Here is a 22508-nt window from a genome sequence, read left to right as displayed (position 1 = left end):
CTAAATAAATAAATAAATAAAATCTGTAGCATTTTATAAAAATCGCATTTTAAAAAACCTGCACCCTAATACAGTTTCAGAAGTGCCCTCTGTTCTAAAAAAAAATCCCAAAGCTTCCATCTACATAACCATTCTCAAACAAACATTTCATCTACATTGCCATTGTCAAGGTAAGTAATTAATCTTTTCCTTAATCATTTTTATTGCCATTTTCATTCAATCTGGTTGCTGGGATTTCTGCTGGTTTCTGTTGGTTCGATTTCACAGTCCAGACATGCGTGTTTCTGTTGGTTCCATTTCACAATTTCGATGTTTTTAAAAGATTCAATCTTTTTGAAATTTCAATGTCTTGATGTTAAATAGGATTGTGGAATAGGATAAGTACGGTTTCCATGGATAAAATACCAAAACAACAAGTACTCATTCAATTTCATTTTATACATTGCATATCAAGTGTTTGTTGAAATGCCAATCAAATAAAACACTTTGGTTTGAGAAATGTTTATTCTTACTTGTGCAGAAAAATGAGTCACACAAAATCCACATCTGGTATGAAATAATCCATCGTTGACACCCATTGAATTTCATGATTATCTATCTAGGCCTGGGGGCAGGCACAATTTTTCAGGGGAGGCATGAGCATTTGGAGTTGGGACTAGAGTTGAAGATACACCAGAAAAGGCAGCTGGACTAACTGGAGCAGCAACAGATGATGAACATTCAAACCAAGTTTAGAATGATGATGTTAGCACAGAGCGGAACAAAGTCATAAGAGGAGATTGATACTTCTCATGAACAATGAACATAAAACTGGTTTTATCTTTTTTGTTTAACTTTAATTTCAATATTAATTTAGTTCAAGTAGTTTAGTTTAGTAAGTTGACTTTAGCAGTTTAGTTTAATATTTCTTACTTTAGATTTTGGTGATGACAAGCTTAAGTTAGTATAATGGTTGATGTTTGCATATTTTGTGAAGTGAAATCTTGTATATAGATAGATGATGGTATGTTTTTTTTGGAAAAAAGAAAGCAAACAATAGTTTTAAATTTGAACAACTAAATGGATTGATTTGAAAAAGAATTTGTGGCTGGAACCATCACTCAATTTGAGAAAGGATATTAATGTGTAAATGTTGGAACAAGGAAAATAGTTGAAAGCAATGTCTGAGAACAAATGAGGAATTGAAATTAGCCAACCAAGTGAGAGTGTGAAACCTTTAAACAGTTTGAGAGACTTTCACTAGTGAAGAGTTAATTGAGGTTGCCTAATTTTCTAGTCAATTTACATCACAAAATCAAATATGGAGATGATTGAGGCATGTTTAATAAAGTTGGAGGTGAGAAAACTCAAAGCCAAACAGCTAACCTTTGCAATATATGATGAAATGTGCAGAAAAATAACCCTTTTTTGAGCCAAATTTGTTTTATTGCACCCTAGCTTCTGATATACATATATTGTCCTACCTTGTGGTATGCTAACAAAAGGAGAGCATAGGTGCAATTCAAATTTCTATAATTAAAAGAATTGGGTTTGGTGTGGCTGTTGGGATTTTTTAAGAATGAAAAAGAAAAAGAGAAAATGAAAAAAAAAGGGAATGACAAAATTATCCAAATTCTCATTCTTATTTCTAAAAAAAGAAAAGAAAAAGAAAAGCAAAGGGGATTACAAGAATATAAAAAGAAGCAATGTGAATGAATCTTATGGAAGGGATAATGGATAACACAATTAGAAAGTAAATTGCAAATATGCTAATCTTTTGTTAAGTGTGCATTTTGTTATCCTGTAGAAACCAAATTTTCTTTGTAACCCAGCCTCATTACAACTTGAAAAGACCTCAAGATCTATGTTTGTGAAAGTGTTTGTAATCAACTGGAAATGAAGGGCAACCTTAAATGAACTTGGAATTCAGTGAAAAAAAGAGGGAAAACACTCACCAGTGAGGAATGAAGAGAGAAATTCCTTAGTTTGATTCTCAGTGAAGAGTAACAACTGTTTACCTTGGAAATTGAATACATTCTTATCCTGTCTTGGTTTGAATTGATAGGAAACACCATAATTTTTTGTTGAATTATCTTGTGCTCTTTCCATGAAGTTGTTCTGATATTAAACTATATATTTTATTTCTAAGGATTTTGGGGAAGAATGAACTCATATTTTTTGGGATTCAATTACTTTGCTTGAGGACAAGCAAGATTCTAGGTTGGGGGGAATTTGATAAGTGCCAATGTGTAGTTTTTATGATTGAGAAAATCGAACACTTTGAAACTTAATTGTTGCTTAATGTAAGAAAATTACCCTAATCTGAGAATTATTGAATCTGATTATATATTTTTTGAGCCAAGAAACAAATGAAGAAATTTAATCTCAATTTTTGTGTAAATTGCAGATGAATATGAAGCTTTGAAAGAATGTATTCAAGCTGGCATTGAATAAAAAAAGTAAAAACTTAATTGGATCACAAGAAGATTTAGCTCAAGCTAAAACTGTCTAGAGTTGATTAAAGGTGCAGTACAATTCTAGCCCTGGCTAGAATTGCTAGCTCAAGCTAAAACTGTCCAAAGTTGATTAAAGGTGCAGTACTGATCTAGCTCAGGCTAGAATCGCTAACTCAAGCTAAAAATGCACCGAAAGATCTAACTTAAGCTAAAACATGCTAGCTTGAGCTAAAGTTGATTATATATATTCTGAAACATAACTCAAAACCAGCGGTGGAAAAAGATTGGGTTTTTATAGAGAGAGACTAGTGAGAGAAAGAGAAGAAACCTCTGTTCTTAGGAGAAGAACTTGCTCAGATCAGCCCTTCTTATGCAATCCAGATCAAGAATGAAGATTGAAGGAGTTGTCATGAGTGGCTAAGTTCTTTCTAACTTGGGATTGAATGTAATTTACCTTGATCAAATGTACTCTTGGTGATATATATATATATATATATATATATATATATATAATATTTTCTTTTCTACTTGTTCTTGGTATTTTCGTTTTATGCTTATTGCTTGATTCTATCTGATCAATAGAGTCTTGATTTTGATCCTTAAATTTAACTGGAAAGTACCTTTAAGGATCTGAAATAAACGAATTGTAATGCTAGGAATAGATTCCAGGTTATTGATTGCATTATAATTCTGTTCCTAAAGCAGGATGATTTGTTAAATATCTGAGGAATCAGTGTTTGAGAAATTATCTTATGAATTTCATCTGTGAGGAATCAAGATGAATGACTTTAAATTAAACATCAATAATAAGTAGTTTTGAGTATTATGTATTATATTATTCCAAAATACAAATGATTGAGATAGACGCAATTCAATCCCAAGTATCTTTCTCTATATTTGATAAGTTGGTTTTGTTACGTCCTGAATCAAACGCTTCATCCTTGGAATGATGGGAAGATACCACATAACCTTCATTGGGGGTCCATGCTTTTCTATATCTTCAATAGTATCATCATCTTTTTGTTTCAACTTATAACGTGATAACCCACACCTCGGACAACTTTTCAACAATTCAAAAATCTTTCTGGTATAATATACAATCATTAGGACATGCATGTATCTTTTTATACTCCATACCCATTGGACAAAGAATCTTTTGTTAGAAAAGATGGCTTTAAACTAGAAGGGGGTGAATTGTTTAAAAGAGTTTTCGCAAACTTTTTAAAGCTAGAATGAATTTATCTTAGAAACCAATTGATTCAGCAATTCAGTTAGCCAAAACAGCAAGCAAAAGCTGTAATACCAGAAAAACAATCGGTTGTTTCGTAGAAACAATCGGTTGTTTATACCAGGAAACAACAAATAAACTGAATTTAAAGAGTTAGAGATAGAGAGATTGTACACAGTTGTTTATACTGGTTCACTCCAAACCAGAGCTACATCCAGTCTTCTCAGAAACCCTGAGGATATCCACTAAGCAACCACACCTTGATCACTTACACAACAACCAAGAGAATGACCTTGAACACCTCAAGAAACACATTCTCCTTGGCCAACACTAAGATTGTTGATCTTGAACACCTCAAGAACACACAACCAATCTCAGCAAAACACATAAACGAATTGTTCAACAGATTACAAAGATTACACTTGTTACAGATGAATATCTGAAATCAATACAAGTAGAATCCTATTCCAACACCTTGATCAATCACAAACTCTTAAGCAATCTTAGCACTTTGAAAAACTCTTTAGAAAAACTTTGTCAAAAGATTCTTTTATTCTCAAATCTGTTTTTCTTAATATATTCAAAGATGTAGTTTGTTATCAAATCTTAACAAACTCTTAAATTGCATTAAAAGATTGGTCAAAGCATTTAATGACTGGAGCGTATTCAGTTAAAGCATTTAAAGCCCAGTTAAAGAAAACAGTTTTTCTGTTATGGTCCCAAAACAAACAATCGGTTGTTTCCTCGAATCAATCGGTTGTTTTGGTACTTAACAGTTTCAACCATTCAAAAACAGTTTTCAATATTTCTCAAAACACCTAAGTATAAACAATCGGTTGTTTCGACAAAACAATCGGTTGTTTCAACTTAGTTTGAAAAACATTTTACTTTCATAAGGATTGAGATGCTAATTGCTTGAGATTTAATCAAAGGGTGGATTACAACATATAAACTACCCCAGAACAAAGCTTAAACCAGCACAACAAGATCAAGCAAAGCAGAGGCTTCAACATCCTTCAAAGGATTTGGATTCTTCAAAACATTGAACATCACAAGGTTCAACATCTTTTTGGCCTCATAATTACGATTAGGTAGAGTATTCTTCAACAACTGAAGCAATTCAGTGAAGCTTTTATCAATCCATCCATTTATTTCCTTCAAATTCATCAATCTTAACACCGCCGACAACCGTGTGAAGTTAGTTGATCTAGGATACAATGGAGTCTTTGTATCACTTGATATACTTCCATATTCATGGGCTTTTGCAAAAGACTCAGCTCCTACATCCGAATCATGTCTTCCAATCGATCATCATCTACATCATCGTGTACTACTTCATCCATGGTGGACCCCACATATTTTTCAGTTACGAAAACACGTGGTAAATTTAATAATTCACCATGCCATGTGCAAGTTGTGTAAGATCGAAGAAACCCATCACATAGCAGGTGCTCCCTCATTATATTAACATCCAGTATCCTTCCATTCAAACAATTAACGCACGGACACCTGATCTTTGCTCCATCATGACCACTATTAATCGCGTTACGTTGTGCAAATTGTATAAATTCTTCTACTCCTCTTTCGTACTCCTCACTTATACGAACAAAATTCATCCAATTTCGATCCATTATATATTCTGGAATGGTTAGAATTTTTATATTAGTGTTCTATCTCACGCATTTGTCGAGGGTCGAACATCCTCGGACTCAATACCAGAACGTATTATTACTAAATAACATATATAAAGTAACAACTAACAACTAAATAATATAAATTTTAATATAAATTACATAATCATAAAAAAGAACAAATTCAAAATATAATAAGTACTAATACTAAATAATATAAATTTTGAAAAATACAAATTATAATACATAAAAAACATATAAATTCAAAATATAATAAATACTAAATAATATAAAATTTAAAATATACAAATTATAATACATAAAAAAAACAAAAAAATGCAAAAAAAAAAAAATTAAAATTTAAAACAGCATACACCAACCTTGTGCGTGAACCAAAGTTGGTGGTGAATGCAACAGCGACGGCTGTGGCGGCAGCAGAAGTAGTGGCGGAGCAGCGATGGAGAGCCAATGGAACAAAATACCTTCGAACAACAATGCAAGGAAACAAATGCCATTAAAAAACATAGACATTGTGAAGATTGAAAGGAAGAAAGGAAGAAAGCGAATCAATACTTACAAACTTATATGAATACTACGAAAGAGATGAACAACGCAAACGAGAGGCAAACGAAAAGGATGAACAACGCAAACCCAAGGCAAAGAACAGAAAGAATACGAAAGTGGTGAGGCGTGTAAAAAAATTTAGGGTAAAAATCATTTACAAATGCGGTTAAAAGTAAAAACCGCATTTGTAAATCAAAGCGCTTGATTTACAAATGCGGCTATACAAACAACCGCATTTGTAAATCAAATTAATTTCAAAAATGCCACCGCGTTTTTTACGAATGCGTTTAAGCGCAAAGCCGCACTAAATAAAGAGCGCTCTTTTCTTCATTTTTCACTAGTGCAAGTCAATAAATGGTGTTTTCCCCTCAATATTGCACACTAGGGTTGTGCCTCAAACCCCCTGTTTAACCTAATTTACTTGGGCTTAAGTGACTTCTTGCTTGGGTGCTAATGGGCTCGTTTGGGCAAGTAAAACATAAAAAGGCCTAACGTTGTTGGCTCTATCTCTCTCAAGCGAGATTCTACTCACTTGAGCGAGATCCACTGGTGGCATATTGGCTTTTTACGAATTTGGGCAGCTTTGGTGAGTGTTGATGCATTCCAACTTTCTCTTTTTAGCTTTGTATTTTTTCCTTTTGCCCAATTATCTCCATTCTTCCCTAGAATCTTGAAATTAACACAAATTTGGAATTAAATCATTTTTTTCAAATTAAAATCATAAAATATGTAAAAATGTATAAATTCATAAATTAGGGGTTATTTTATACTTATTTTAGCAATTAATACTCATAAGTACCTATATTTTAATATGAAATTTTACTGAAATTTGGCACTTATCAAAGTATGCGACATGGAGCAAGTTCATGCCCAATCCTCTAGTGAGAGAAAAATGGAGGGAGCCATTCATATTCCACGCCAGTTATAAATGCAAAGCCTAATTTTGAACATATAACTGTTGAAAATCAGATTGTCTCCAAATTTTGGGCAGATCCTAGTTAGATGAAGGAGAATGACAGTGATACTAGGGCGGAAATTGTTCGCACTACTAGAAAACCAGGGAGACCACCTAAGGGGACTAGTAAATCCAGGTAAATTTCTAGGGCAGTTTTATCCAATAAGTCGCAATGAAGTTCTTTTCTTCTTTTTTGGAATGTTAGAGGACTGGCAAACCACAAAACTGTGGAGATGTTGTTTAATTTACTTAAACTGCATAAACCTCTCCTTGTTTTTCTTGCTGAACATATGATGTCGTACACTGATGCTTTAGATATTTTTTTAAATCATTTAACCTGCATTTGTTTGCTATGTCTCCTATCATTAATAAAGCTGCTAAACTTTGGTGTTTGTCGGTTCCAAATCTTGACCAAAATTTCTTGGTCAATGATCAGTTTATTTCTGTAACTTGCCTTCTGCATAGGGATGGCAAAGCGGGCCAGCCCGCCCCGCATTGGCCCGCCCCGCACTTGGCCCGCAAAAATGCGGGACGGGTTGGCCCGCCCCGCAAAGTTATTGCGGGCTAGAATTCCCAACCCGCCCCGCATAAGAGCTGGCCCGCAGGTTTGCGGGCCAGCCCGCGTTCTTTTTTTTTTTTTTAAATTAAATATTTATTTTTTTACATTTTGTTATTAAAAAATTGTCAAATTAAACCTATATATTTGTTATTATCAAACCTAATTTTTTTTCCTTCCTTTTCAAATATAGTCAAACATCAAAACATTAAGATAAATATCAAATATCACTATTCTTCCACTTCCAAAACATTAAAAATACCTAATTCCAAAACATTAAACATAAACATTAATTCAAAAACATTAAACATAAACATTATTGACACTCTTCCATTTCAATAACATTGGATGCCACCTTAGTAGAACCTTCATCCATTTTTTCATAATTATAATCTTCCCCGTCATCTGCATATATTAAAACAATGACAATTAATTAATTAATTTTTCATAAAAATAATACAATAAAAATAAGATAACTTTTGACTCAATTGATGGTTTGGTCATGGGTAACTTCTAAAATACCCTCTGCTTACTTCTCCTTCTCTAAATGGTGTCTTGCTCCTTTATCATGTTTGAAATTGATTTAATTGGCATGACCCAGTTTAGGTTGCCCTGCTGCTACTAAGTGTCAATATTTTTTTCTTGCGGGTTTGCGGGCCAGCCCGTCCCGCCCCGCAACTGGCCCGCGCGGGTTGCGGGCTAATGCGGGTTGAAAAGGTCATCCCGCCCCGCGTTTTTTACCTGCGGGCCGCGGGCCGGCCCGCATGGCCGGCCCCGCTTTGCCATCCCTACTTCTGCATGATAAATGTTTTAGCTTTGCAGGTGTTTATGGTTCTAACAAATACTTGGTTAGACGAATTTTGTGGAGGATCTTAGTTTCTTCACAGAATTTTGGTGTATTTTGGGAGATTTTAATGTTGTACTCTTGGCTGATGATTGCAAAGGGGGGTGGCTCATATTTAGGTTTCTTGTAATGAATTCCTTAATTGGATTGATACTAATGATCTTACTTGTATGCCTTTTATCAGAACTTGTTATACTTGGTGTAATGGGAAGAGAGGATTACACAAAATTCATAAAAAACTAGATAGGGTTTTATGCAATGGAGTGTGCTTGGATGAACGAGATTCTTGTACTTATCAAGTTCTTGTTAAAAATTGTTCTGACCACTTGTTTAAGGAAGGTTAACAATTTTTGTTTCTTTTTTATGTGGTTTCAGGATAGTTCATGTATAAAGCTTATTAATGATTCTTGGGCTAATACGGTTGTTGGTTGTTCTATGTTTATTTTGCAACATAAGTTAAAAAGGTTGAAAATTGAGCTCCGAGTCTGGAAAAAAAATTCTTTTGGTAATGTTCACAATGTAGTGCTTTTTAAGTAGGGTCTCCTCCTTAGTATTCAACAAACTTTAGAGACTACTAGTTTGTCTGATATAGATCGGCTTCTTTGTCAGGAAAATATTGCTAAGAAGGAGCTTGATCATGCTTTTCACTATCAATATTTGTTTTGGCAAGAAAGAGCTAGGATGCTCTAGTTTAAAGATGCAGATAGAAATAATTCTTTTTTCCATGTTGTGGTTAAGAGGGGAAATAATTCTAGTGGGATTCATCGCCTACAGATTGATAATGAAGTTATTGAGGATCCTCAACTCATCGAGGATCATATCTTGAATTTTATTAAAAATCTTTACGCTCAGTCTGTTTCTAATGATTATGATATAAGTAATATGGAAGATTTTATTGGTATTTATATTCCTGAGCTGGTTTCCTCTGAGGAGAATATGATGTTGATTGATTAAATGCCCTGATTATTTGGAAATCAAGAATGTTGTTTTAAATCTTAATGGTAATAGTGCTCCTGGTCCTGATGGTTTTGGTGGTGTTTTCTATCATTCTTGTTGGAAAATTATTGGGACAAATGTTTGCAAAGCTATTAAATAGTTTTTTTAAAAACAAAATTAGGTTAAAATTAGCACTGATGAGGCTGCTAGGGGATATCCTGGTCTTGTTACTTGTGGAAGTATTTTCTGTGGGATTATGAGGGAGTTTATTTGTGCTTTCTCTGCATTTCTTGAAGTTCAGACTACTATGGTTGCTGAGTTTTATGGAGTTATACATGTTATGGAGGAAGCTCAAAAAATGAGGCTTACTAATGTATGGCTTGAATGTGATTCTACCTTGGTTTCTGTTGCATTTCAATAGTGTTTTTAAACAAAACTGGGTTTTTTCTAGAATGCACAATAATGTGGTATCTCTTATTCCTAAGATTCAAAAAATTTCAAATTTATTATTAGTTTTGACACACTGGAACATGGCTTGTGCACTGGAACGTGGCTTTGTGCTTACGAAAATAAGATAAGTATTCGATTTCAGTCTAGTATTTAGAAATAGCGTACCTTACTCGTTTAATGTTGATTTTTCTCGGCAAGTGTACTCAATCAATATTGGAAGTAAACTGCAGCAGGCAGACTCGAACCCAAGTCCTTTTAGTGACCAAAGAAGCATTAACCACTAGACTAGACAAGTTCTTTGGTCATATTATCATTTTTATTATACTTATTATTATTAATATAATTTATACATATTATTATTAATAATAGTTATATTAATAATAAAATAATATAAATTATATTCATATTATTAATATTATATTCATATTCATATTATTAATATTATATTCATATTATTAATATTTATTAATATTATATTCATATTATTAATATTATTCATATTATTAATATTATTCATATTATTAATATTTATTAATATTATTCATATTATTAATATTTATTAATATTATTCACTTTTTTATCAGCAATATTATTCATATTATTAGTATTTAGGGTTTGGGATTTAGGGTTTAATATTATTATTAATATTATTAATTTTATATTCATATTATTAATATTATATTCATATTATTAATATTATATTCATATTATTAATATTAATATTAATATTATTAATATTGTTAATATTATTAATGTTTTTAATATTGTTCTTATTATTAATATTGTTAATATTATTAATATTGTGAATATTATTAATAATAATAAGTATAATAAAAATCATAATAATACTAAAGAATTTGTTTGGGGTAGTGGTTAAATTTTCTTTGGTCACTAAAGGAACTTGGTTTCGAATACCATTAATTTATGGTGCCAAAAGTTATCCGTATGTAAAATTTTACGTACGGATTTTGATCCGTATGTAATAATCCGTATATAATTCGCGTTTTTCTTGTAGTGATTTTATTTGGACTGGTGATATTCTGAAAAAAGACATAACTATAGTTAATTGGACTAAGATTTGTTCTCCTCTTGAAAATAGAGGTTTGAAGATTATTAACCTTCATCATGAAAATAATGAGTGTCTTCTTAAGCTTGCTTGGATTTTTGCTTATAGTAACAAAGCTTGGTCTTTTCTCCTGAAAGCCAGGGTTCTTAAATCAAAATATGAGTTTAGAATGATTTATAGATCCTCATCTCTTTGGCTTGGAATTAAGTAGTTTTATTCTATTATACTTTATAATACTTCTTGGATTGTTGGTACAAGTACTTTTATTAATTTCTGGAATGATAAATGGTGTTCTACTACTTCTTTTGCAAATATTGCAGGGTTATCTGATGGTGCTAGCATTCCGGATACAATCTCTTAGTTTTGGATGGTTGTGATTGGAATATTCCCTTGTCTTTACAATAGATACCTCATTTTTTTTTAATCATATCATGGTTAGGGAGGACAAGATATTCCTAATTGGATTCTAGATGAGTTTGGTCGTTTCACTCTTAAATTAACTAAGACTTTTTTCTTGGAACTAGGAGTTCCCTGTGGTTGGGGTAAGTCTTCATATATTCCGTCTTCCAAAACTTTAGCACTCTAGAAAGTTTTTCATGGGCAACTTCCTACATATTAGCATATTCAAAATAAAGGTTTGCATATATGTTCTATCTGTACGCTTTGTGAAAAGCATGAGGAATCTATTCAACATTTATTTTTTGAATGTTCTAATGCTATGCATATTTGGAGTTGAGTTCAACAAATTTTTCTTCTCATTTCTCTAATAAGGATGATCTTCTTTCTTTTATTAAGAGTGATGATAGTCCTTTGGTTAAATTGATTAAGCTTGTTGTGATAACTTTTTGTATTTGGATGATATGGCATATGAAGAATTATGCTAGATTTCAGGATAAGATTGTTGTTTTTAGGGCTATTTCAATAATTAAAGATTTAACTTGTCTAGTGGGAAATTCGTCTAAAGCTTCAATGAAGCATGATATGTTGGATTTTAACGTGATTAATTTTTTTGGTATTAATACTCGTATTAGTAAAGTTCTTCGTCCTCTTCCTGTTAGATGGGAGTTCCCTTCATCAGGCTCGGTTAAAATTAGCATTGATGGGGCTGTAGGGGATATCCTAGTCTTGCTACTTGTGGAGGTATTTTATGTGGGATTATGAGGGAGTTTATTGGTGCTTTCTCTGCATTTCTTGAAGTTCAGACTACTATGGTTGCTTAGTTTTATGGAGTTATACATGTTATGGAGGAAACTCAAAAGATGGGGCTTACTAATGTATGGCTTGAATGTGATTCTGTCTTGGTTTGTGTTGCATTTACTGTTAGGACTAATGTTTCGTGGATGCGTTGTAATTGATGGAATACTTGTCTTAATTACAGTGGGGAAATCAGGTTTATGGTTACTCATATTTTTCGTGAAGGGAATGCGTGTGTTCACAAGTTGGCTAATTTAGGATTTATTCATAGAGAATCATTTCATTGGTATAGTATGTTTCCATCTAGTCACTTCTTAGAATTCTTTATGAATATGTACAGTCTACCTATGTATCGTTTTTGTTAACATATGGGTTTTGGTCTAGTCCCTCCATATTTTTTTTGTATTTTTTTTTTCTTTTAATAATACCTTTTTCATCTGATGACAAATGATTGTTGTTACTTGAGGTATCAACCTAGTTGAGATGTGAAGTTACATAGTGATGCATAACATAACAACTTTTATTAAAAAGTAATTATTTTTACCAATTATACTAGTATATATTTAGTGGGGAATGAAGATAAAAATAGCGAAATACTTAATAGTAGATAGAAAGATGCAAGAATTGTTGTGAAAAAAAAATTGTACCAAAGTTATTATCTCAATAGGTTGCATATAAAATTATAAGGAATGAATACCAATGTTTTTTTTTTCATGAAATATCTTGATTTTTGGTGTAAGAGTACAATGAAACCAAGTGAATGCCTTATGAGGTGAATATGTTAGGTCTACTGTTCAATTGGACTAAAATAAAATAGACAAAATATAAGTCATAAAATTAAGTTGTAAAACATTTTTTGATATTTTGATATTATTTTATTTCCAAATAAAATAAAAGAATCAAACTTGCGGATAAAAATTTAAAGTGAGTAAAACAACAATATTTATTCTAAACTATTATATATTAGCCTAAATTTGTGAACAATTTTTTTTGTTAAACCTTTTATGGAATTCTATAAACTAGTTGGTGAACCAATATAATGCACAAGTTTTTTTTTAATAAATTAAAATAATATTTATGTAAATGTTATTTAACTATAATAAGTACTAGAATATATATATTTTTTATGATATAATATTTTCTGTTGCATTATATAATTATTTACTTGAATATCACTAAAAAAAATTATTTTAACGGGGTTATATTTGGCATTTTCGGCGGTTTTAACCCGTATTAAGTGTGTTACCTGCAGTTTGCTTTTTCCCCGGTAGATCCAATGTTGGTAACTGATTAGTGACAGTTTCTACGAACCCCTAGAAAAAAAATCACTTTCCGACAATTTTAAAACCCCCATTATTCCCGGCGGTTTTGAAACCCCATGTTATTCCTGACGGTTTTGATAACCCTCGTTATTATTGGAGGTTTGAAAACCCCTGTTATTCCTTGAAATTTGAAAACCTCCGTTACTTCTAAGAGGTGCATATATATAAAAAAATAGGTGACAAATAATAAAAATGTTTAACCAAAATAGCTCAACGGTTTTCCTCTCATGTTGTTAATAAACCTCTTATGTACACTTACGTAATATCAATGTAAGAAGGAAACCTTATCCCATTGCTTAGATAATATCTCAATAATATAGTGGAAAAAAATGTAATGCTCCAACAAGCATGGCATGAGTATTTTGTTAAAAAACATACAATATTCTTACTAAATCGACTTTTTTTTCTAAATTTTAATAACTAAACATTTATTTTTGACCTTAATCTATCAAAATTCTAATTTATATTTCGAGATCGTAGTGAAAAATGCTGGTAATATACCTATTTATATATTTAAACCTCAAATGTAGACATTTTACAATGAACTCAAAAATAGACGTGATATTAAATAAGATGTAAATGGTATAAATAGTTAAATTAACTAAATTTGTAAATGGAAAACAAAATGGTACTATGTTTGGTTATTTTTTAATCTTAGAACAAATTACTATTGTTTTTAAATCATATAAACCAGTCGAAAATCTCTATAGTTCCAAAAAAGGCATGTTTATTTTAAAATTAGGAAAAACGCAAGTTGAAAAATATAATAATAAAGAAACAAATGAGAACAATTCCAAAAAAATCTTGAAGTTTTTTATATAACTAGCTTCCACCTTAAAGAGACTTTTGTCCCATTTTTCTCTCAGGTGACTCTGCAAAATGCAAGAGAAAGTAAAGTGCCAGTTTTTCTCTTCCTTGTTAACCTTCTTCATGTACCATACAAACAAAACAATGCCAACAAATAACTAAAACCTATGAAATATCATATAGTGAACAGTTCCTACTAAATAACATTCTTCGGCTATGATTTTTTATGGTGATGAAGTTAATTCATATGCTTGAATTTTTTCCTACAAAGAACGCAAGAAGAAATAAATTAAACTTACATTAAGTGTTATTGACAATTATAGACTTTATTAGAAATTTAACTTACACAAATTTTCTTCGCTTCATCACTCACAAATGTTCCATTAGCATGCTTATGTGTAGCTATCCATATATCTCCTCTACTAACCTTGTGGCCATACTTTTTTTCCTATTAAAATGAAGAAAAATTATATGACACACACTAAGAGAGATTAAAACATAAATTTGACATGAACATATGTATTATTATCACCATTTCATCTATTTTTCTTGCAATGCTCTTAGATCCACCCGGGTGAGCAATGATTTGCTTTGTCCTATTCTCTTTAATTTTTAGAGCATTTTCCTAATCATCAACATATAAAAATTAATAATTTTGAATGTAAATGCGTAAACAATGTTTTAATTATACCTTCATTTTTTAATTTAGACGGTAATTAAAAAAAAAGCCCAATGATCTCTATTTTATCACGTGAATAAAAAAGCTTTAGCTGGCATATCTTACCTTAAACCTGGATCACTTACGCAAGGTGTGAAAAACCAGCCTTATGTGTGACTGTAACTTTAGTATATAATCTACAACCAGAAAGAAAAGGATTTATCAATGATCACAATCCATTATAGGAGACATATTGTGCTAATGTGCTAATATGTTAATCTCAAATATCATGCTGCGAAAAAGAAAAAAAGAAGAAAGAATATATTACCATTTAAAAACTGTAACATCAAATTAAGTAAACTAAAGCAAGAAAGAAGGAAATTTATAAAACACGTTACACAACTCCATAGCTTTAATACCTAATTTGAAATTGGACCACTTGCAAGGTAAGGTTTTTCATCGCGTAGATGATGGAAGCCATAAGCCACTTGAGAATCCATTCCTGTAGAGAGCATAACAAGATATTCTATGAATGCTAAGAAATACAGATTAGAGCAATCAAAATCTTTTCCATTCTATCAAACACCCAAATGCTAAGAAAGTTGTTGCATCTCAAGTTTCTACATCGTACATATGGAATATACAACTAACATGTAGTATCACATGTAAAGTAGTAACTTTTTTCTGAATGATTAATCTCAACTACCATCTAAGGCAATAAAAATCTAAAATAAACATGATACCATCTCCAGAAATTTTCATTTTAGGCACCAATATAACACCACTGATGTACAGATTCAAGTATATGTGATGAAGTAATTATAGTACACGCCTTCATAACTTGTAACTTTCTCTGGTAGTTCTCCCTCAATTTCAAAGCCCTGCAAAGAGCAGACACAAAAGATTGCATATTACAATTGGACAACAAGAATTGAGAAAACAATTTGTGAAAAGTTGCATGCTGAATCAAATACTTTGTAGTCTTTTCCAAATTTACACTTAATAGCAAGTTGAGTGTACAAGAAACAACCATTTATGTAAAGAATTAAGTTTAATCAGAGTGACACTCTAAAAAGGCCTTGACAAGGCCAATTGTAAACAAAAATGGGGCACATGTTATAGAGAAGTATATTTTGATTAAAATTTATAGAATAATCATGCACCAATGGGTCATCGTGTGCACAAAATTGATATTCATTATTTGAGTGAGTAACTGTGATTTCTGGAAAAACCTGAAACATCACAAAATATTATTACTAACCTAATCCTCTGAGACCTATATATGAATGATGATCATTTGGGAACCAAAGATTACTGCTAGCCTAATCTTCCTTCTATATATGAAGGATGTGCGCATTTGGAAGCCACATACTCTATGCTCAAGAAAAAAACCCTAACCAATTCATATACAGAGCTAAAACCAGACAATAACCTAATAAAGAGTGAACTTTTCTACAGGCTTCAAACAATGCGGTAGCTTCACATATGTGCCTTCTGGTATTGCAAGTGAAACTTGCCAACTACATTGAAAAACATATTATACCAATTTAATATATGTGAGCCAGCAAAGAGAACTCAATAAAAGTATATCTCCGTATAAAACCCAAATTCAACTCAACATTTCTAAGAGTTCATACATCATGTTGTAAAGGGATGGGAGGGAGTCTCTTCTCTCATATCCTCGCAATCTGTTTTATGCTGGGGTATGTTTTATATTTGTGTGCAGTACGTACTATAATTCCAATTATGATCAATCAATCACATTTTTAACTTAGAAATTAAAGAAATAACTGCATAACCAACCACTTGGCAATCATACCTCATCTATTTCAGTTTTATGGAGGAGGGAAAAATAGAATAAAAATCCTCTTCTAATTATAATAACTTCCCCTTTTTATTAAATCAAGTATGCACAACGTAAAGAAACCAAATACGGGAGCCTTCACAACTTAAGCAATCACACACAATCATTTATATCATAAGAATGAATTGTAATGCATGTTCTAGTTCTCGAACCAACATACCATACCCTTATTCTTTCACGAGTTTCTTTGGCACATGAATCACCAAAGCCCGCCAACATCTCCAGAAAACTCGATCCATACTGTACAAACTCATGAGGCTTCACATCTAAGTCAAAAACCTGCACCGTACAACCAAACAACAATCACAACATGTAAGAGGAACAAAGTTATAGAGAAAATAATAACAAAAGTAAAAATTTAAATCACGAAACCACATACGCATCAAATAAAAAAAAAAACAGTTAAGTAACAGGACATGGTGATTGATTCTCAAAGCAATTGCATTGTCTATAGCTAGTAGAATCCTTCAAATCGACTCTTCTTCTCTTAGTTCAGAAGTTTCAGCGTCTCACTAACAAGATCCGATTAATTTCACAATTTCCTCTGCTTAGCGACAAGTGATTCGGAAAAGCATAGATACAAACTGGTATTCGCATCCATGTGCTCATCAGGATTGGTCGTCCCATCACCGAATTTCTGTTGAATCCCTTCCACTTGTCCGACAGGGGAGTGTCTATGATAAAATCAGTGAAAGGGTGACGGCGGTCGGTCGCGACAGGACCAGTTGTATTCACTGTTTTCACTACACCATTTTCTATCTATGGTAACATTTTTCTAGTAACATTTATTTAAAATGTTACCGTATATTAATTTTAATTATTATAATAACACTTTTTTACATAAATGTTACTATAAATAAATAAATATAAATTTTAATTATTTAGTAACAATTTTGATATAAATGTCATTATACACTAAACAAACAGTAACATTTTATAAATAAATATTATAATTTGTAAATTTAAACTACTATTTTCTCTTAAATTTTTTAATTTAGTAAAGTTTTTAAATATTACACTTAATTAAATTTATACAAAATATACTTTCAATTTTTCACTTTCCTCTTTGTCACTCTCGCAGTCTCTTTCGTCACTCTCGCCGTTCCTCTTCACTCTCGCCGTTCCTCTTCGTCACTCTCTCAGTCTCGTCGTTCCTCTTCGTCACTCTCCCAGTCTCGCCGTTCCTCTTCGTCACTCTCTCAGTCTCGCCGTTCCTCTTCGTCACTCTCTCAGTCTCGCCGTTCCTCTTCCTCAGGTTTCACTATGTTCTCCGTGCTTCATCTATGTCCTTCTCGTTCTTTCGGAGGTAAAGATTTTCTCGATTGTTCAAACGCTTCAATTTGTTATTGGTTTCATTACAGTTTTATTTCTCATATTTCAACCTTGGATTAGTGTTTCTTTAGTAGGTGATTATTGCGGTTTCATTTTCAATGATTAATTTGTGTTTGATTTTAGTATTAAAACGCTAATAATTAGTGATTCTCTCATTGATTTGGTACAAGACGTGTTGATTCTGATTTGGCAGTGTTATGATAATATTAATTATTTTTATTTGATAGATCTTTTCTTCTAGTGGTAATTGGAGATTTTGTTGATTTGCTTTTTATTTATTTCTCCGATGTAGTTAACTCTGCTCCATTTCCAGCTCGTGCTCAAGTGATAATTGTGGATTTCTATTTAGGACTACAACTGAAGGTATGTCTCGGAACATCACTGTTCCAGTTGCTATGTATAACCTCTTTTTCCATGTTTTCCCTGCCTTTTCAATGATTTCACTATTAGGGATGTCTTTGTGGGAAAACTAGAAATAATGTTGTTAATGAAAGGGAATATGTAACATGTTGGATTTAAGGATTGCATAGCAAATAAGAGAGTTATGCATGTGAAATAATGAGCCTAGCTAGCTGGTATACATCAGGACTCAATTAATTTCTCGTTGCAGTGCCTATATCAGTGTTGTGTTTAGCAAATTAAAGTCTACCCTAGATAGCTAGTACCGAAACCAGTGGCATGTCCAGTACTTATAGAAATAGTTTCTGAAACATTGGCAAAAACCACTCCATGGAATTCTAAGTAACATGCTTATTTAGATTCGGTGGATGGTGTAATCAAGAGAGGGGAACCTTTATTGCTGTGTGTACAATTTTGATAACATGGAACTGAATTTTAACTTTGTCAGAGAGCTCAACCAAACCACTATATTGGATACATATAATTCAGAATAGAAGCCACAAGACAAAAGATATAAAGAAGAGTGTAGGACCCTGCCACCCAAAATCTCCCTGGAGCTCATGGGTCCTAACCTTGTGCCTTTTGCCAGACTATAATGACCAACTAATCAATTTTCAAAAGATTCCAATGTTTTTCCTCACATATCATCAACAACCCTTCCTTTTATTAATCTTATCCTTAGAAGTCACTCACACTAATCAACCCACTAAACTAATGCATATTAGCTACCTAATACGTATAAATAACAACGCTCCAACCATATTCAAATTCTTTATTTTTCCTTTCCTTAACCACCTTCTATATCTCTACGTATTACCAGAGGAAAACCTGCAATTATTATTATTATCCAACAAAACAAATTGAAAGCCACAGTTACAAGACATGGCCTATTAACATATCTAATGTAAAACGCCTTTCATGAATCTCAAAACTTTACTTAATTCTCAAAAATAGATTGAATTTTAATTGGATTGAGTAAAACAGAGGCTAATTTTTATCTTCCTTATCCTCTACCGAGGCTACCATTTGCCTACCTTCAATGCTTCATTGTTATTTCACATCATGTTGATTGTATCTTGTATTCTAGTTTTGATCTTTTTTATTCTTAGAATTTAAATTGTTGAATAGTTACTCTCCTTTAATTCTCAAGTTCATAGATAATTTTGTTATTAATAGATAATTTTCATTTTTTATCAGGTATTTCATTTTTAGCTTCAAGACAAATGAAGTAAGCCTAAGTCTAAGTCTAAGTCTAAAAAATAGGTTCATAAAAAGGCTTTTAAAGCATGGAAGTGATTACAAATGAAGTAAGTCTAAGTCTTTTGTTTTATTTTAAGTAATTTAATATTGATTGACTTAATTATGATATTGAATCAGGAAAAAGAAATTATTTCAATAGAGCACCAGACTAAGAGGAAAACTACATTTCAGTATAGTAGAAGAAAGGTTATAGTGTAATTTATTATAAGATCATAGTTGTATATGTTTATTTTGTTTCATTATTGTTTTGTTAATGAACTCCATCTAACACAAGTATTGAAATCAGTGGTGTTCAAAAGAAACAGATTGGAAAAAAGAGAACGAAAACCAAAGCTTCATTTTGATGGGACGAATTAAAGTTCAATGATTAGTAATCAGATTTTTTTTATATTCTTTATTATAGTTGATGATGGTTCCATCTATTGTTCTCATAGTTTCTCTTTCAATTTTGATTTTTCTTCTTTTACAATTGCTTTATTGGAATCAAACACCTCGAACAAATAGTTTTAGCATTTGATTGAGTGTGACATCATTGTATTCATATGATTTTGAAAATATGAATAAACATGTGGCCACCTATAGCCTCCTGGAGTCACATTGCCCTTCCATGTGGAGGAAGTTACTGCAACCACTGTTGCTTGCCTCATAAATGTAACATTAAGTTATAAAACAGGTTGAAAAAATCCCCATTCATTTAATAGTCAGTTCAAGCATTTATTTTTCTTTTTCTAAACCCAATTGCTGATATTGTTGCAATAAGTTTTGCTCCACTGCTATCTTCTTTCATTCACCTACACACCCTAAAATGGATGACAAAACTTCCTTTTTTCTTGTTAGAACCTTTTTGTGGTGCCATGCCTGCCTACTCACTCCTATTCACAAAATTTTCTTTAATTCAAGATTTGGTTATGATCATCATTCACACCATAGTTAAATAAGTAGAGAAAAAACAAAGATACATTCACTAAATTGTATACCAAATGTGTGCATTAAAGGATCGCAGAAATTATAAAATGAAATTGGGATTCTGATTTGAAAATAACAGGAAAAAAATAATGTACAAGTTTTGGTCATAAGTTGAATGTAGTAGTTAATATTTGGTACTATATGTTTCTTATATTTTGTAAGAAGGGTACATCTCTCACTTCTGTGTTGTGCAACTATTTGATTGATTCCTGCCATGTCTTTAATACTGTGTGCATTTCTCAATCTATGACCAGTAAAGGCCAATGAGGCATTCTTTGTTGCTCTTTTTTCTTAGTTTTTTAGTTAGTATGACATTAAGAAAGACAATGTACTTGTCAAGAATAGGAAGTGAGGATTCTCCTAATGCTTAAAACAAGCAACACAGTAAAAAACAAATTACCCCTTTATTCTGTAAAAAAAACTACCGTCCACCTATACTCCCCCTATTAGTTGTTCTGACTATCAACACTTCATTTGTCTTTCTTAGATTTGAGATGAGATAAAATTGTTGACTAGTCGCAAGCTATATTTGAAGTGTGTAATTTTTAGAATTTTTGTCATTGTTTCTTTCTTGAATATCTAAATAACTTATAGTAAATGTCTGCACATGTATGTTATGAGTTGAGTTGGTTCAGAACTATTCTTGGTATTTATTCCTGTATTTGCATTGAATTCAGTTGATATTTTAATTTACCTCTGTTTTTCTTTCAGATTGGATATCTGCTGACTAATGTCACAAATTCAGTGTCACCAAATTTGATCCCATTGGTGAATGACTGTCATTATCATTCCCATAAACTGATTATGTGATTGTGAAACTCTAATCATAGTACATACTAGAAATTTTATGTGTGCTAGATGGTAAACACAAGTGACAATGTATTCACAAGATATTTCTAAATTCATTTTCAACTATTGAAAATCCATTGAAATTATTGACGTTTGTGTTGATAGATTTTTATTACTAGCTTGTTTATAAAATAAAAACATGTAAACATAATTGACATCTTACAATCTAAATCTAAATTTAAATAATTTGTATAATTTTCTAATAAAAAAATTTACTAAAGATTTTTGGTAACATTTTTATAATGTTACTTTTTTGTTAAAAAAATTTTACTAAAAAAATTTAGTAACATTTTTTAAATGTCACTTCTTTATTAAAAAAAGTTACTAAAGATTTTTAGTAATATTTTATAATGTTACTTTTAAAAAAAAATATAACTAAAAAGATTTAGTAACATTTTTAAAATGTTACTTATTTATTAAAAAAAGTTACTAAAAACTTTTAGTAATATTTTTATAATGTTACTTATTTATTAAAAAAAGTTATTTTAGTAATATTTTTATAATGTTACTGTTGTATTAAAAAACATTACTAAAAAGATTTAGTAACATTTTTAAAATGTCACCTTTTTAACAAAAAAGGTTAAAAAAAACTTGTAGTAACATTTTTATAGTGTTACTTTTTATTAAATAAATATTACTAAAAAGATTTAGTAATATTTTTAAAATGTTACCTTTTTATCAAATAAATGTTACTAAAAATATTTAGTGACATATTTGTAAATGTATCTATTAAAATGTAAAAATGTTACCAAAAGTCTTTAGTTACATAGAATATCCGCTACATTTGATAAAATGTTAGTAAATCTTATTAGTAACATTTTCTTTGATTTAGTAACATTTTTTTGATGTTACTAATTATTATATACGTAGTAGTGTTTATTGGGGTAGGACTCACCATCCATCTCCAGGGTGAAGTTCTTGTTCCTCGGCTCCCTCTCGGTCTGGGGGTCGGTAGCTGTGACGAAGGACCTGCCAACTTGGTTGGTCGGGACAAGGGACGTCCCCCGTCCACCAACTTCTTCATCTCTCTGTTCTCCTCTCGGAGGTTCCTGATTTCTTCTTCATTCTTCCTGGTTGCCTTTTCATGGGCCTTCTTCATCTCTGCCATTTCTTTCTGAAGAGCCAACATCATTGCTGTTTGGTCTGCTTCGGACATCCTCTCGCTAAATAACATCATTGCTATTTGGTCATG

General features: G+C 31.5%; 1 protein-coding gene and 1 long non-coding RNA gene across 3 annotated transcripts in view; both read right to left on the bottom strand.

Moving 5' to 3' along the window:
- Nucleotides 1-14009: 14009 nt before the first annotated feature.
- Nucleotides 14010-17212, bottom strand: LOC137836450 (uncharacterized). Of its 2 annotated transcripts, none has more exons than XR_011085278.1 (7): nucleotides 16671-17212; nucleotides 15390-15527; nucleotides 15066-15148; nucleotides 14773-14843; nucleotides 14521-14613; nucleotides 14335-14436; nucleotides 14010-14251 (listed from the first exon to the last, which is right to left on the bottom strand). It is a non-coding gene; the product is annotated as an uncharacterized lncRNA (long non-coding RNA). The 2 variants fall into 2 exon arrangements; XR_011085279.1 differs by having other exon boundaries at nucleotides 16676-17212.
- Nucleotides 17213-21200: 3988 nt separating this feature from the next.
- Nucleotides 21201-22508, bottom strand: part of LOC137838417 (uncharacterized) — a 13676-nt gene continuing 12368 nt past the window's right edge. Inside the window, exons 2-3 of the mRNA XM_068647663.1 lie at nucleotides 22286-22479; nucleotides 21201-21265 (exon numbers count right to left, since the gene is read on the bottom strand). Of these exons, the coding sequence (XP_068503764.1) occupies nucleotides 21201-21265; nucleotides 22286-22479 (259 nt within the window). The remainder of the gene's footprint in view (nucleotides 21266-22285; nucleotides 22480-22508) is intronic.

This window comes from Phaseolus vulgaris, chromosome 4, assembly GCF_000499845.2.
Source record: "Phaseolus vulgaris cultivar G19833 chromosome 4, P. vulgaris v2.0, whole genome shotgun sequence".
Taxonomy (NCBI): Eukaryota; Viridiplantae; Streptophyta; class Magnoliopsida; order Fabales; family Fabaceae; genus Phaseolus; species Phaseolus vulgaris.
This window is presented reverse-complemented; position numbering and strand designations above follow the sequence as displayed.